This window comes from Caretta caretta, chromosome 22 (assembly GCF_965140235.1).
Source record: "Caretta caretta isolate rCarCar2 chromosome 22, rCarCar1.hap1, whole genome shotgun sequence".
In the NCBI taxonomy this organism is placed as follows: Eukaryota; Metazoa; Chordata; order Testudines; family Cheloniidae; genus Caretta; species Caretta caretta.
This window is the reverse complement of record NC_134227.1, coordinates 16,386,849-16,400,892: the sequence shown is the minus strand read 5'-3', so window position 1 is coordinate 16,400,892 and position 14,044 is coordinate 16,386,849. Positions and strand designations below refer to the sequence as shown.

General features: G+C 48.6%; 1 protein-coding gene across 1 annotated transcript in view; it reads left to right on the top strand.

Annotated features, from left to right (window-relative positions):
• The window catches only part of GRIK4 (glutamate ionotropic receptor kainate type subunit 4), a 304,635-nt gene that overhangs the window by 222,098 nt on the left and 68,493 nt on the right, over positions 1-14,044 (top strand). The window contains 1 exon segment of the mRNA XM_048827667.2: positions 12,999-13,160. Within this exon segment, the coding sequence (XP_048683624.1) occupies positions 12,999-13,160 (162 nt within the window).

Below are 14,044 nucleotides of genomic sequence, written 5' to 3'. Positions count from 1 at the left end.
ATACCATTTAAACTTTTCCCTATGTTAGGGTCTTGGGTCGGCACTCTGCCCTGGGGTGAATTTCACCCATTGGGATTAAGAATGACAACTCAGTTAAAATGCAAGTGGCCCAAAGCATCATTTAGGATGCAGAGGAACTTGAGGCTTATCCAATCACATCATTGGTGCCTCCAATCCAGTCTCCAAGGAGAGTGTAAGAAAGCTTCTTGTGGACAATTATAGAAGAGTCAGCCCATGGAGGAAACTCTCTGTACCCCTTACTGGTACAATAAATCTGATCTTAACTTTGTGGAGGTTTGAAAAGTTTTTAACTTGTTTTCCCAAATTTGTTTAATTTGGCAGTGGCCTCACAACACCCCATTCCCAGTCCAAAGAAGAAATGTCAGGGTGCCATCAGAGTGAGACACTTCTCTCCAGACTTGGGGTCTGATGGAAAGATCCTGGTTGGGAATTTCCAGGCTGACTCAGAGATTTAGACACAACTCCCATTCATTTTAATGGGGAGGGTGTCTAAATCCCTTAATGACTTTGAAAAACCTCAGTCCCCCTTCTCCTATTTCAAGTCCCAGTTCTACAGACACAAAAGGACCTAATTAATCTGGGTGCGACTCCATTAAATTCAGTGGAGTTGCACCAGGGACTTGCTTTTGGTCTCAAGGGGTCTGGAGTGTTTGGATGAACTTGGGAGAAGGATTGGAAGTTTTGGATGCTGTTTTGCTTAGAAATTCTGGAACTTTTGAGATCCACCTGTCAATAAAGGTGATGACCCCAAGAAACCCTACTTTTGAAGGTCATTAAGACTACAACTCTCAGAACGCTCAGTTGACCCAATATGTCTGAATGAACCCACAGGGGAAAAAGCGAAAATTCATCATTCAAATGACTTTCTTCTGCCGGTGAAATTGATTTTTTACTTGTGGTTTATTGTACCATTATTGTCTTGGTCAATATATTGTAAGCAAACTGAGCCATTCAAAAAAGTCATAACGCATTTAGCATAATCCTGTACACTTTAGTGACCATATGTTTTTAAATATGTTTTTAGAGCAACTTAGAAATGATTAACAGGCTCAGCAGTTCAGCATTTATGGACCCTGAAGGCAACAAAATCCACAGAGGGGAGAGCATCAAATTCCAAAGGCAGGTCTTCTCCTGGTGTTATACCTAACAGAGGAGAGGACTAACTTGCTTTCATTGGAAAGGGTGCACCAGGTTTAGGAGGGACTGACTACCTTAAGGGACAAAGCTGTGCAATATTCAAGTGTCCCATTCAGAAAATCAACCCGTAGCCACACACAAAAGGCTGGTGTAATTACATTGGTGTCTGGTGTGTCCATTTGTTCATTTTCATAGATTGTGGAGTGAGGGTGTAGTGGGGCATCTGCCCCACTCCATGAGAAAAAGGGCTGGAACAGGCTAGAGAGGCTGCGCAGATCGGCAACCAATCAGCAAGGGCCTGTGGGGAGCCAATCAGGGCCAGGCTGAGCCCTATATAAAGGCTGCAGCAGAGAGCAGTCTCTCCCTGACTAGTAAGGAAGGAGGACTGGCTCCTGAGCTAAGGAGGTAGCACCTTGGACAGAGCAGTGCTGGGCAGGCTCAGGAGAGCAGAGGAGAGCTTTGGCCCATTATCTGCCAAGCGGCAGCCCCTGCTAAAAATGGTCAAGAAGGTACAAGGGCCAAAGGGAAAGTGGCCCAGGGAAGATAGGCAGACAAGGGGAGAGAAGGAGGGCAGAGAGAGGCTGCCGCAAGAGGGTCTCTGGGTCAGAACCCAGAGTAACGAGCAGGCCTGGGTTCTCTCCCCCTCGCCCTTACACTGCACCTGGCTGCGGAGGAGTGTGGCCGATACAGACTGCAACTTGCCCCTGAGGTGAGGGGCTAGACTTTGGGTTGTGGTTGGCCGCTGAGCCAGGGACAAGCCGAAGGATTGCTTTTACCCCCTGCCCCCGCCCCCAGAAGGGGGTGAGAATGGAGTAGCGGGTACTGCTGGAGGGCAGTGTCCTGAAGAGGACACTGTGGTCCAGAGAGCGACACGTGTCATAGATTCATAGATATTTAGGTCAGAAGGGACCATTATGATAATCTAGTCTGACCTCCTGCACAACGCAGGCTGCAGAATTTCACCCACCACTCCTGCGAAAAACCTCACACCTATATCTGTGCTATTGAAGTCCTCACATCGTAGTTTAAAGACTTCAAGGAGCAGAGAATCCCCCAGCAAGTGACCCGTGCCCCATGCTACAGAGGAAGGCGAAAAACCTCCAGGGCCTCTTCCAATCTGCCCTGGAAGGAAATTCCTTCCCGACTCCAAATATGGCGATCAGCTAAACCCTGAGCATATGGGCAAGATTCATCAGCCAGATACTACAGAAAATTCTTTCCTGGGTAACTCAGATCCCACCCCATCTAATATCCCATCACAGGCCATTGGGTGTCCCGGTGGTCAAGACAAACAGCAGAGCAGACAACGGGTGAGACACCACCCGCAGAGGACGCTCCAGAGCTGGACAGAGCTAATTCCTGGAGCAACCAGCAGGAGGCACCGCGGTGGTGAGCACACCCTGCTACAGAGGGGCATAGAATCACAGAAACATAGGACTGGAAGGGACCTCAAGAAGTAATCAAGTCCATCCCCTTGCACTAAAATGGGAACACTAATAATGGAAATTTCCCCACTTCATTAACTTCAGCTGGTGTAAATCATCACTGAAGTCAATAAAGGTATTCCAGTTTACACTAGCTGAGGATCTGGCCCTATGTTGGTAAAGTACCTTCAGATCCTTGCATAAAAACTGCTATGTAACTTCAAAGTGTAAATTGTTAGACCAAATCCCGAGGTCCTTACTTGGCTTTTACTTGGGCAAAACTGCTATTGAGATCAATGGGAGTTTTGCCTCAATGAAGATGGAGTAAGGAATTCAGGATCTGAGCCATTATTAAATACCCTTCCAGCCCCCACTCCTTCCCCCCCATACACAAACAGAAAGACAAAAAGAAAGAGGTGAGTATGTTCTGGCCCCACAGGGCAGATCCCCAGCTGGAGGAAATCAGCCTAGCTCCACTGAAGTCAATGAGGCAGATCCCCAGCTGGGGTAGATCAGAGTGATTCCACTGAAGGCACTGGAATTTGGCTAATTTATGCCTTCTGGGGATCTGTCCCATAATTAGGGCCCTATGAAATTCATGGTCCATTTTGGTCAATTTCACAGTCATAGGATTTTAAAAACAGTAAATTTCATGATTTCAGCTATTTAAATCTGAAATGTCACGGTGTTATAATTGTAGGGCTCTGACCCAAAAAGGAGTGGGGGGGTCACAAGGTTATTGTGGGGGGGGGGGGTTGCGGGACTGCTACCCTTACTTCTGCGCTGCTGCTGGCGGCGGCTCTGCCTTCAGAGCTGGGCAGCGGGGGAGCGGCGGCTGCTGGCTGAGAGCCCAGTGCTGAAGGCAGAGCCACTGCCATCAGCAGCGCAGAAGTCAGGGTGGCCTGGGCTGGTGTTGCCACCCTCACCTCTGCGCTGCTGCCTGCAGAGCTGGGCCCGCAGTCAGCAGCCGCCGCTCTCCACGCGCCCAGCTCCGAAGGCAGCAGCGCAGAAGCAAGGGTGGCAACACCATGATCCCCCTAAAATAACCTTGTGACCTCCCCTGCAACTCCCTTTTGGGTCAGGACCCCCAGTTTGAGAAACGCTGGTCTCCCCCTTGAAATCTGTATAGTGTAGGGTAAAAGCACACAAAAGAGCAGATTTCACCGGTGGGCAGGGGTGGAGGGGGAGACCAGATTTCACGGTCTGTGACACGGTTTTTCATGGCCGTGAACTTGGTAAGGCTCTACCCATAATCTAATCTTAGACCCTGGCAGCAGCAGCAGCATTTGAGGACCATTTGGAGGCTACCAATCCAATGAAGCCCTTGCAGTAATCAGTAGGGGAAGACACACGCGTGTGTCAAGGTCTCCGTGTCACTGCAATCAAAAAGAGCAAACCCTGGCAATTCTTCCCAGGGCGAGAGGTGACCCTGTTACTTTGCTTCCCCGGGTGACCTGGTTTGTTAAAAACATGGTAAGAATTTCGTAAAGGAGCGAGATTCTGTGCGCGCAAAGGGGACGCAGAACAATATTGCCAGCCAGATTGATAGAAGTGGAAGGCACTCAATAGCTGACACACAGAAACTAACAATAGCAAACTGTCCTTCTCAGCGTTAAGAGATAAGCAATTACCAGAAGCCAATCACTGATGTGAGATCAGCAGTGTGACAATGCAGATAAATCCCAAGGCTTCTGAGCCTTGAGTTTAAAATACGTGAACCTATCATCGGGTTATTATAATACCAATAATACTCTTGCCTAATGCCTTTCAACCGAGACTCTTGAACCTCTTTGTAAATATTAATTAAGTCTCTCAACTCACCTGTGAGCTAGGTGAGTATTGGGCAAATTGGGCAACAGAGAGAGTAGAGGTGATTTGATCAAGGTCGTGCAGCCCAGGCTGGGAACAGAATCCAGGTGTCCTGACTCCTGGTCCAACCACCTAAGCACTGCTCACTGCTCCCTCTCACTGTTCGTGATAACCCATTGCACATGGAACTTGTGGTAAGGAGGGGATGCATAACTTAGACAGGAATTGGTCAAAGAAAAATCCCAAGACCGTGATCAATCTTGATCAGTGTTACACTGAGGCAGTGTGTGTAGTGGCTAGAGAAGACCTGAAATTGACTCTCTTGCTCCATCCTTGGCTCTGTCATTGGGAACGTGCACAAGTCATTTAGGGCCAGAACCCCAAAGATAGTTAGGCTCCTACCTTCCGTTGATTTCTAAGGAAGGTAGGAGCCTAAATTCCTTTGAGTCTCTGGACGTTAGGCTCCGATTCAGTAAAGCATTTACCCACGTGTTTAAGTCTCATTGGTGATTTAACAGACCCATTTCCAATCATGTTTGGGGTGAAGCAAAGATTTGCCTCGCTCCTAACCTTTTTTGTTTAGTCTTCACTGCGATGCTAAAGGAAGCCCTCCATGGTTCTTTAAACGGCATCTTTCTATGCTTTCGCACTGTCTAGTTCTTTAATCTCTCTAAACTGCATGCGAATAGCAAGGTGATTGAAGTATTGATCCAGGAACTGCTCTACACCCATGGCTGTGCCTTGTGGCACACTCTGAAACAGCACTACAAGATCTCACAAACCGCTTTGCTATGGCAGCTCATAACTTTGGCCTTACCATCAGCTGAACAGAAATTGAGGCTATGTATCACCCAGTTCCTCAGCAACTTTACGAAGATCCAGCAATACCCTCAGAAGGTACCGTGTTCAAAGCCGTCAAACCGTTCAGTTACCTCGGCAGCATGTTAAAGAATGAAGCGACAAACAGTCACGAAGTGGATGTGTGAATTCAGAAAGCCAGCACCGCACATGATCTGGAAGCAACACGGACAAAAATTCAAGTGTACAATCTACAGACAAATCTACAGACAAAAATCCAAGTGTATAATGCTGTTGTCCTCACAACATTGCCCTCCGGGTGTGAAAGATGGACCATTTATCAATGGCACGTTAAAGAGCTTGACAGTTTCCATTAGAGACGTCTATGACAACTGCTGGGTGTCAAATGGAAGGACCGGGTGTCCAACGTAGAAGTCTTAGCAAAAGCTGGTTCGGTTGGAATGGCAGCTCAGTTGATTTGTGTCCAACTGAGAGGGACGGGTAATGTCATTCATATGCCTGAGACTCATCTAGAAAAACAAATTCTGTATTCAAAATTAAGCTCTGGCAACTGTAAGCATGGAGGGCAGATGGAACCTTTCAGAGATGCTCAGAAACAAAATCTGCGCAAGAAAAATATTTCTAAGTCAACCTTGGAGTCTGATCATATTGCATGGCACCATGCCATAAGGGTGGGTGTCCATGACTTCAAGAACCCATTGGGCAGCTGGCAGCAGAGCGCCACGCATAGAAACAAAGTGCAGTTCACTTAAATCAAGCAGGGAAATGGCTCTGTGGTCAGCGCAGTAAATATTGTTCTTCCCAAATTGCTCTCTGGAGCCATGCGAAGACCCATTAGTACAAGCTGTGATTGTCAATGGGGTCCTTGGAATTGGAGTGACTAGTGTTATGAATTGAGCCTCATTGGTTTCAATGGGATTTAAGTATTTGTTTGTGTGGTCTACTGGTGAGTGTGTGTTAGAGTTCCCCCTCTTTGCCGTGCCGCAGAGGATAGGGATTGTTACGCTGCCCAGCTATAGAGCCAGGCTCTTTAGCTTTTGCTTTTAGCTCTGAGGGCCCCCAGTGCAAGCCCTGGCCATCACACTTAAAGCTAAGTCCCTGCTTTAAGAGCATTGCTGAACAGCAATGGATTATGGTCTTAGGCCATATTCCTGCCTCCACTGACTTCAACGGGAGTTTTTCCATTGTTTCAATTGAAGCGGGATTGGCTCTTTAGTAACTCTGTGCCTCGATTTCCTCATCTGTAAAGCGGTCATTATTCCACCGCCACCTGGTCGGGGTGAATGCGGAACTTAGTGAATTAACAAAGTGCTTTGAGAGAGACTGCTGAAAGAGACAATGTGAGGGCAGTACATTTCTGCTATTTTATTATAGAAAGAGAATGGACAGACCGAGCAAGTTGGGAGCAGAATTTTAAATAAGGCTTCAATCCAAGTAGTGCAGCGGCCATGTCCCCAGCATGGGCTGAAAGCAGTGAGGATTGTGGGTGCTTAGCCCCAGTTCAGATCAGGCCCTTAATCACTGTGTGCGAGTCAGGGACTTGTGTGGAGCAAGATGCTGAAACCTGGGGATGGGTTTATCTTCCCGCCGACTGGAGAATGTGTTCCGTAAATCTCAAGCTCATAATTCACAGCCACCAGGTTCAAGCTCCCACGCTGAGAATGTGACTTACAGTGGCCGGCTGTGCTGTTTTTATTAGGCAGCTTCTCCGGATGAGCTAAAGGGTTAGGTTTGAGAATGCAGAAAAGCACTGCATGAAGAACAGAAACCCAGGCATGACTTGAGTGCTGTCTCCTGTAATAATTCCTGCAGTGCTGTCTCCCAGTGCTGTCTCCCTTTCTATTCCATTAGTGAATGGGTGCCTAGCGCTTTGAAAACAGAGTGTGCCATATAATTGCTAAGTGTCATTGTTTAACTGTACACGTTTTGTGGGTGAAGCCATGGACTGGAAATCAGGAGACCCGAGTTCTCGTCCCTGACTTGGCTACAGATGCACCGAGCAATTCACTCGTAAGGCCTCAATTTTCAGAAGGTTCCATCCATTTTGGGTGCTCAACTTCAGACATTCCAGGCCTGATTTTCTGACCTCCAACACCCTTCCCTCTTTCCCAGTCCCATGAAGCGAGCGGCCATTGTGGGTGCTCAACACCTTTGAAAATCTAACCCAAGGAGCCTTGAATCGAGTGCCTAAAAAAAGAGTGGACACTTGACATTTTTGGCCTTGACGTCTCCGTGCTTCAGTTTCCCTCCGAGTAAGATAAGGATAACACCAATACTTAGCCACATCCCAGGGTTGCTTTTGAGGCTCAGTGCAAGAGAGATAGTGTAGCTCTTTGAGATCTTGCAAAGGAAGGTACGATGGAAATGCAAAGTACAGATTTTTTTAAACAATTTTATTTTATTACTGGGAGAAACCTATCTGTGAAAGGTATCTTGTTTATGTCCTGGTCAGTGTGGGTGCATGAGTAACTTGCATGAGTGTATTTACCTGTCTGTCATTTTGCACCTGCTTGTGGGTTCATCTGGTAGCCAGATGATGAAAGGCATCTCTTGTATGAGTGCACGTGATTATGAAAGCGTTGGTGTGTGAGTTCTTGTCCCGAGAGAGGTATGGGGAGTACAGAGTTTGCTGTGAAGGACAAATGACCTGTCTCTGGCCACAGTGATCAATCAATGAGAGGCAGCGCAGAAAAGGAGGCTGAGAAGGCTGGAATGGCAGGTTTCAGGGCTTGGAGTAGCCCACTAAATAGAATTTACTGACAGGTACGAATTTGTCTCTCAGCACTCCTTGCTCTTGGGAGCTATTACATGACATGCAGTCTTCCAACCTGCAAAAGCACAGGCCCTCAGCGCAGACAGGAGAGAACAAAGGCACCAGTGACTAAAAGAGAGGAGGAAAGGGAAGGCAGGGTGTGGCAGCAAACCAGTAACATCCTGTGTGCACCTCAATGATCCTTCCGATTCGCTGCTAAGAAGCAGAGTAGTGCTGGGAGTGAATTGCATCCTCCCCCCGCCCCGGAAAGTGGCTAGCCCATAGCTGCATCCTACGGAGAGGTGGGTTCCAGGTGCAAATTTCTGTTCCAAACTTTCCATGCGGGTTTGGAGTTCTGATCCCGGGCATTGGTTGGGCCTACTCAAAATATAGAACATGATGTATGACGATAGCATAGTATGTAACCTCATATTATACTGACACCGATATGTTAGCCCTGGCCTTCAGATGGTTCAGCAGCGGTCGAGCGGGGATTGGGAAGTCCAAAGAGAGGATGGATGGTCCAGCAGTTAGGGTGCTAGGCTGGGACCTGCAAGACCCAGCTTCAGTTCTGTGCTCTGCCACAAACTTCTTGGGTGGCTGTGGGCAAGTCACTTTGCCTCTCAGTGCCTCAGTTTCCCATATGTGCAGCGAGGATAACAGCATGGCCCTACCTCCCAGGCATTTTGTGAGGATAAATGCAGTAAAGTTTCTGAGGTACTCAGATATTATTGTAATAGGAGCCATATAAACACCATAGATAAGAGAAGTGGTTGAGGTGATATTAGGGTTAGCTAACCCTGACCTAACTTTGACATTTTCTGTAGTGTAGATGCCTTCTGTAGCATTATCACCTTTTACCTCTGTGTAGCAAGTTGAGGTAGATCTTAAGGGTTGTTGGTGGACGTGGGTTCAAATCCTGGCTCTTCTCCAGACTCCCTACCCGACCATTGGCAAACCATGTAAGCACTCAGTTCTCCACTTCTAAAATGGGGATAATAATTCCCTACCTCTCGTGAGGCTAAATCCAGTCAGGCACCTGAGGTGCTGTGGTGAACGGGGCCATATAAGAACCTAGCCAGCAGCGTCTCTAAGAGCAGCCTCCCCCGTACTCCCATTTGCCTTGCACCGGCGCACCGAATGCAACAGCGCTGAACCGCTCCAGACGCAGCTAGTCATTGAAAATCCACACCTTCCCTTTGGCTGGCGGTAGCTCGAGTGGAGCTGAGCGATGGGTCTTCAAGCTCTGGAAATCAGCTGAGCAGCACAGGCCTTGAATTGCAAATGAGCTTTTGTTTGGAAAACGTGGCTCTGAAAATGTCAAGCGGCGTCAGTGACCATGTAAGAAAAAATAACTAAGGGACGGAAGCTGAACGGGCGGCTTCTAAATCAGTCAGGCGCTGTCACCTCTGTGCCCTCCACTGCTCCTCTGGCCTCGCCAAATCCCTTTTATCCCATTCCAAATGAAGCATCTCCTCCAGGGACTGTTTAATCCACATCTCATTCTACAGTCACCTCTCGGTTCATTTACGTGTTTGTGACCTGGGTGCACAGAATTTCCATGAGAACAGCTGCAGAAAAACCTTTCCGAGAGGTGGCTGGGGTTGGAGGTGGGGCCAGGGGGATGCAGGGTGGCTGGGCTGGCATCTGCATGGGTTTTATGTACAGGCCATTCGGTGCCCAGATACCGCGGGGATGGGTGCCTTCTGAATGTGATGGATAAATAGAGACCTTTTTTTTTTTTTTTTTTTTAACAGCTGGAGGTTAGCCTAGAAAAAGAGAGAGAGAGCCATGTAGTGAAAAGTGTCAATGTAATTTGAGCTGGAAAAGTCTTTTGTTAACATTAATTGGAGCGAATTTGTGTCTCTGTTTTGTCAGCAGGCGCCTACGGGCTAGTCAGCAAAGGAGGCCGTGGGGCCTAGTGGATAGAGCACTGACTTGATGTTCAGGGGATCTGGCTTCAATTCTCTGCCACTGGCCTGCTGGGTGACCTTGGACAAGTCACGTCACCTTTGTGTACCTCAGTTTCCCTGTCTGTAAAAGGGGGGATAATGATGCTGACTTCCTTTACAGAGTGGCTTGGGATCTACAGATGAAAAGTGCTAGATAAAAGCTGGCTATTAGTATTACTAGGGGACCAATTCTGCAAGGTGCTGAACACCCTCAAATCAACGTCGCAAAGGCCAGTTTTGTTTTTTTTTAAATCTGCTGATTTTTGGACCCTTCCGTTTTTGGTAGGTCCATCCTAAGACATCTTAAAGGGGCTGATTTTCATGAGTCCTGAGCACCAGTAGCTCCCATTGGCTTCAGCTGGAGATCTGCCGGTGCTGGGAACACGTGCCTCAGTTTCCCCACCAACACAACAAAGCCAGCAAGCGCTAAGGGCACCTCTCAGGATTGGGTCCATTGTGCCCCAAACATTTTGCCGTCCTGCCCATGGCTCCAGCTGTGGAGAGGGTGTTGTTTTCTGAGGGGGTTGGCATGCTGCTGGTACACCATCTGCATACAGAATCTCCTCAGGCCCTGACTCTCATTAGCCATCTGCCCTTGTTCTGCAGGTTGACAGAGGTGCAGTGAGTAAATGGATAACCTGTCAGGGAGGCAGGATGGTAATATCAGTCAAATGCATCAATAGTTCACAGGCAATTTCATGTTACCTAACGTTCATGCATTTGAGTCCAAAAGACACTGAATCCTGTATTAACTCTCATCCTCCTAGGAGTTCACCGTGCTGGAGGAGCCTTGTAATTCCACCTCTTTGACGCAGTGACATACCTTTCCCATGTGCGCACGCGCACAAAGGGCAAGACTGGCTGAAAATTCCTGTTCCACAAAGCAAGAGGGAATTTGTATTAGTGATGGGAGGGAAAGGGTATCTGGCAGCTTCCAAACCTGTAACCACTGCCTTCTAGCTACCTTTTAGCAATTAGCAAAAAGAAAGAAAGAAAGAAAGAAAGAAGGCACCAGTATTTCCCAAGGAGAACTAAGAACTCCCCCACATTTTTCTGGCACCACTGGTTTCCATGTGGGTATCAATGGAATAAAGCTTTATTGTTTTGTGTTGTTAGTATAGCTGGAGCACCTAAGTGCCCCAGTCATGGACCAGGACCCCATTGTGCTAGGTGCTGTACAAACACAGAGCAAAAAGATGTTCCCTGCCCCTAAAGAGCTGACAATCTAAGTAAAAAAGTTCTCTAGTAACTTCCGTCTGAGGATCCCAGTGGGCTTTCATCAATAAAGTGTCACAAGTTCTGTGAGGTGGTATTTTCCCCTTTTACAGATGGGGAAACTGAGGCACAGAGAGAGGTAAAGTGTATTGACTAAGGTCATCCAGCAAGTCAGTAGCAGAGCTAGGAATACACCAGAAGCTTTTTGACTCCCAGTCTCTGGCTCTAATTGCAAGATCACCTGCCATACTCCCATCTTACCCTCTGCCCAGTATCACAAGGGCCAAGGGCCTTGGGTCTCACCCTCCTGCCCAACCAATTCCCGTGAGCTTCAAGAAGTAGGGCTTTGAGCAAATTCCCTCTGACTGGCAGGTGGAGACAATCCAGGCTGGCCCTGTGCAGTGGGACTGGTTTTATGTTTAAATGAAAGTCCCATTTGTAACATTGGGCAAACGCCCTGAAATTGCCTATCTGGAAAGTGGCAGCAATGGTCCATGGGGGTCAACTGAGCAGTATCTGCACCCTGGGCCAGAGCCCAGTTAATGGTTATTGCAGAGGCTAGAAACGGGAGGTAATGAAATAGCATGAGATCCTATCTAGACAAGGGCCACCATGGTCTGCCACCCCAGAAGGGCTGGAAATCCTCCCTCAGTTTGGATGGACAACTGTATACCTTGCACTGTACCTGGCTGGAGCTCTCAGCCGTAGCAGGGAACGCTTGTGATTCCCAGATGAGTGCTGCAGCCTGGAAACTGAGCAGGGACTGTCAGGGACTGGAGCCATTCTGTTGCTTGGGCTCCTCTCTCTGTTTGAAAAGCGCAGCGATCCCTTGGGCCTTTTGGAGAAGCAAGCCGTGGAGGGGATTAGCAAGGAGGGCTGGTCCAGGACTGCATCTCTCCATCAAAGCAGTTTGTGGAATGAGGGGAGCCATCGTTGGAGTGGATGTAGCACTAAATGTGCCAGAGTGACAGGCCTGGATGCTGACGGTCTTTATTTGTCTGCAGAAAGATACTTTTGCCTGGGTGGTGGCAGGTCTCATGCTGCACTCTGAATGCCACGGGGGTTTGGGAGGAATATACAGGAACAGAGACATTTGCAGGGAGAGAAAACTTTGTTGCAAGGGCCTGGTGCCTCCTTGAGCTGGGCTCCCCTCCCCGTACAGAACTCCAACCCCTTTGGATCGGGCTTCTCTCTGACTGTCCTAACAGTTAACCCGTTCAGTTGAAAGACTCCAGTCTCAACCTCACTAGCCCTCACGTCGCACTGGTTCTCTTACTGTGTGGGGGGTGATGCTGCTGTGCCAGATGGGGGCCACACAGAATGGCACCCTCGTGGCCCAGCTGGGCACGGCACTTCCCTTTTCAGCACTCAGTTTGACATTGTTTTAACTGTGCTTCTCGGGCATGAGATCGCTGTGCTTTACTTAAGCACCGCTGCTGGGAATGTGGCTTCATCCTTCCCCGGCCCTACACAAGCTTCCCTCTTGCCAGTGGGCTTCAGCTCCTCTCCGGAGCGCCCACCGCAAGGGAATGAGAAAGGAGGTGCCAAAACCCACCTAGTCTTTGGCGTCTTTGCACAGGTGGCCACTTGTGGGGGTGGGCGTAGCTCATGTGCCCATTAAGAGCTTAAGAAAGGGATCCACCCTCCTTCACGTCACAGCCAATTAACATCCATCATATGTCGCTGACTTTTGGTTACCAATTGCCTGGGCCTGGCGGATTTGAACTGTCGATGTAGAGGTGGTAAAGCCCATCTGCAAGTCCTTCCAGCCGTCTTTCAGAGCCATCCCTCCCTTCATTCACATTGTGAGCCTTTGAAGTACCTGCCGCTGTCTTCTAATGCTTTTTTCTGTTTGCTGGGATGCTTTAGGAGTTCTCGCTCCAGCAGCTGGACAGCTTTCTGGATGACCGGGTTAACATCGTGGGATTTTCCACCTTCAACCAGTTGCATGCTTTCTTCCAAGAGTTTGTCCAGAGCCTCAACCAGTCGTGGCAGGAGAACTGTGATCACGCTCCCTTTACTGGGCCGGCAGTAAGTAAAAAGAATCCCCACTGTGCCACTTGGAACAGTAGTCGAAACCTGTAATGGGGCAGCAAGTGGCTGGGGCAAAGGAGACAAGCTATGAGGGGAGGGAGGGCCTGAATGGGGGACAGCTGAGAATGGAACCTAGCTGAAGAGCCCCTCAGCTGAGGAGAAGCCCTGAGGTTGGTATTAAAAGGTGTCTGGAGTGAGGAGGAGGAAGCTTGGGTTTTAGGGGGGCTTTTTGGTGGCTGTATAAAGTATGTGTCCCAGAAATGGGAGAAGGGGAGACAAGAGTAAAGATCAGGAGAGCAGGGGCACAGAGGCAGGAGAAAGAAACAGATGTGAACCAGGAGGACGTCGTAGGTGAGTAAAGGAGGTGGGTGCAGCCTTGGGGTAACCTGCTGTGACTTAGGAGAGAGCCTCTAGCTCTGGAGAGTAGCAAGGTGAGACCCTTCAATCTCGCCAGTGCTAAAGGAGCTCTATTTGGCAGATGCCATTAGAGTCATTGGAGAGGGGCTGGGAGACGAAACCTGGATAATCTAGGATGTTCAGGTAGGAGGCCTCACAGGGCTTAGCTAAAAGCCGAAGGGGTTAGGCCTGGACTGTGCTACCTTGCATATGTCAGTGTCTCCTGATGCTGCTGCAAATTTCTCTGAAATCATGGCTGAAATCTGCCCCACAAGACTGGAAGCTTTGCCAGATCGTGGAGGGGAAGAGAAAAAGCCAATGACCAAACAACATATGTGCTGACAAATTAAATAAAAAATTCCCTCGATTTCCTGAGGCAACCCCAGCGTTCCTGAAAGTCCCACTATTCTCTCTGCAAATTGACCTTACGTGAGCAAATGAGGAGTTCTTTCTACTTTGCATTTGCTTGACACAAACTGCCAGCC